We start from the raw sequence: 2,597 nt of genomic DNA on the forward strand, positions 1-2,597 counted from the left end.
GGAATATGACATTTTCAACAAGAAAGTCCTGAGATAATCCGAAGAAAAGTATATAAATATGCAAATTTGTTTTACTCCGGCGTTATAGTTTGTTATTGCAACACAACTGTAGATCCAAATTTTTATCGAAATCTAATTATAAATGAAAAAGGTAGGCAAAAAATTAAATTTAAATTGCTCTCCTGAAAAGTAGCATTTTTCACTTTTAATACTTTACCAAGGGACTGTTGATATATATTTTTGTTTATTCTGCAAGTGTTCCTAATGCAATAAATATAATAAAGGCCGATTTAAGACATAAAAATCCTGGCCCGTGAGACCGGCGCGGACCGCAGATGTAAGTCAATAACACCGTTACACAGATCACCTATATATATGTCCGGTTGATCTTCGAAATCGTCAGTCTACATTTGATTGTAGACACTAGTCCCGTGTAGAAGGAAATTAACGTTAATAATGAAAGTATTCATTTGCATTGTCCTGCTCGTCGCGGTCGCTGTGGCCAGCGGTGATAAGAAGCCACAATACGATATCAAAGACGCGCTGGAATTATTCGAGAAATTTGTAAAAGATCACGACAGGCACTACAAGAGTATGGCCGACACAATTGAGCATTACATAGCTTTCGTGAAATCCTTATTTCAAATTAATAAAGCCAATGCTGAAAGTAAAGGTGCTACGTTCGATATAAATGAGTTTGCTGATTATACTGCTCGCGAGTTGGCACAATTGAGGGGCTTTGGAAGTGCGTTTCATTTGTAATGTTATATAAGTATATTGAAAAATTATGTATCAGTTTTATTTATTAATGTAGCGGCCGTGACTAGTGACGAGGTCCTAAGAACGAAGAATCGTCTGTTGAGTTTTTGTGTGTAATACTTATTATTTGTGTCTATCGGTTATACTTAAGAAAATATCTGCCGTTACTATATATTGGGGGTTAGAAAAAAAATGGTGTTAGTGTTGTAATGCGAGTACGTAACTAATTATTAACTTCTTTAAGCTTCTAGGTTTTCAGTTCTTCTCTGTCTTTCCTACTACACGCGGGATATAGCGTGAAACTAAAAAAATACATGGTAAAGCAACGCCGTTCTTGCCTTGCTAAATAAAAAAAGAATATACTGGTGTTTTATTAAAACGTACAAATCTTATACGATAAAATGTATACATAATAATAGAAATTAATCTAAATCTTAGCTGATATTAAACCAATACACACTTAAATATATACTTAAAGGGTATTTCAAAGTTATTATTTATAATTGTTATTTTATTTTGTTTTCAGATAAACCTTAAACTCCAGAAAATGCCGATAAGAGACAATGTCTCGGTGCTGCTTATGCTGTGCTCTACGACTTTTGCATATTTATGTATTTTTAGTTCACTTATATTAATGAATTAAAACATTATTCTCAACCTAATGAGTTTTTCGTTACTTTAATAGATATATATTATATCATTGTCGATTAATTCGTTTGATGAACATATTTGAGGCCATCGTGGCGGCACAAGGGTGTGACTGTAACTCGACGGCTGTGGGTTCGATCCCCACTCGACGTTACGTTAATATTTCCATTTGTTCGCTCTGGTGTCGAGACAAAGCGCGGCGTGGAATTCTGTCACTCAACACGCAATGCCTCCAGAATGCGGCAGAAAGTGGGGAACGGAGTGCTTTAACACTAGGGTCTGCCTACTCTGCTATGTGCGGGATACAGCATGAAACTAAAAAAAATGAAAATAATATTATGACTCATACTCATGATATTTTCCGACTAAAGTATGTGAATAACGTCATGAACGTAAGTAAAAATAAATAATCGGTACCTGAAGACACAGTACACATAAGAACTTTTTATCAATTTATCTACAAAGGTAAATTGATTAAAAAGTGCTTGTCTGTAAATAAACTATAATAAGTTCCACGGCGGCTATCACGCAGACATAAATAAAAAACAAACATTCGTAAGGAATAATATAAAATGTAACTACAGTACCATATGTGTAAATAACTTAAAGGCGCACGCTAGATGAACTTCGCAATACACTTAAAAAGGCTAACTTCGGTACATTTAACCCCGTCGTCGCTGCTCCGAGTGATGTCATGACTGTACTCCGACATCTCGCCAACTCCTCCAAATTTGTACCTAGCTTATAGAATAGAATAAATTATTATATAATATAAATAAATTAAATAGAATTAAATAGAAAATTAAATAGAATAAATTATTATATAATATAAATTATTATTAGAATAAATAAATTATTTAGTGTATATACAGAAAAATATCATTAGCTTATAATTAATTAAATGTTTTTACCATGTTGCGACATAAAACAATTATTAGTAGCAACAATTTTGGAAAATTTTCCACCTAAAAGTGATTTTTGGTTTTTCTATTGCTACTAAATAAATAATTACAATATTTTTTAATTACTTTATGTAAATAATTTCTTTTTCGGCGTGCAGTAAAAAAATAATTATATGTACATTTTTTTAACCTTACTAGGTATTTGTAAAATAATTATTTAAAACTCCATCCTATTCACATTAGCAGAGCTGTGAACTAATTGCGTCTATTTGACGCTAGGAGCCTACT

The 2,597-nt window shown here is 32.6% G+C and overlaps 1 protein-coding gene across 1 annotated transcript; it reads left to right on the top strand.

The window, feature by feature from the left end:
- Positions 1-389: 389 nt before the first annotated feature.
- On the top strand, positions 390-1,411 carry LOC146531762 (uncharacterized). The gene is made up of 2 exons (XM_085198413.1): positions 390-745; positions 1,286-1,411. Exons 1-2 carry the CDS (start codon positions 457-459, stop codon positions 1,294-1,296), a joined length of 300 nt encoding a protein of 99 aa, XP_085054539.1. The 5' UTR covers positions 390-456; the 3' UTR covers positions 1,297-1,411.
- The last annotated feature ends 1,186 nt before the right edge of the window (positions 1,412-2,597 follow it).

This window comes from Heliconius melpomene, chromosome 15 (assembly GCF_056956725.1).
Source record: "Heliconius melpomene rosina isolate 202511_hmr_F chromosome 15, ASM5695672v1, whole genome shotgun sequence".
Lineage (NCBI taxonomy): Eukaryota > Metazoa > Arthropoda > Insecta > Lepidoptera > Nymphalidae > Heliconius > Heliconius melpomene.

Excerpts from the sequence above, each read along its gene's own strand:
- LOC146531762 (XM_085198413.1), top strand. The coding sequence starts at position 457 with ATGAAAGTATTCATTTGCATTGTCCTGCTCGTCGCGGTCGCTGTGGCC.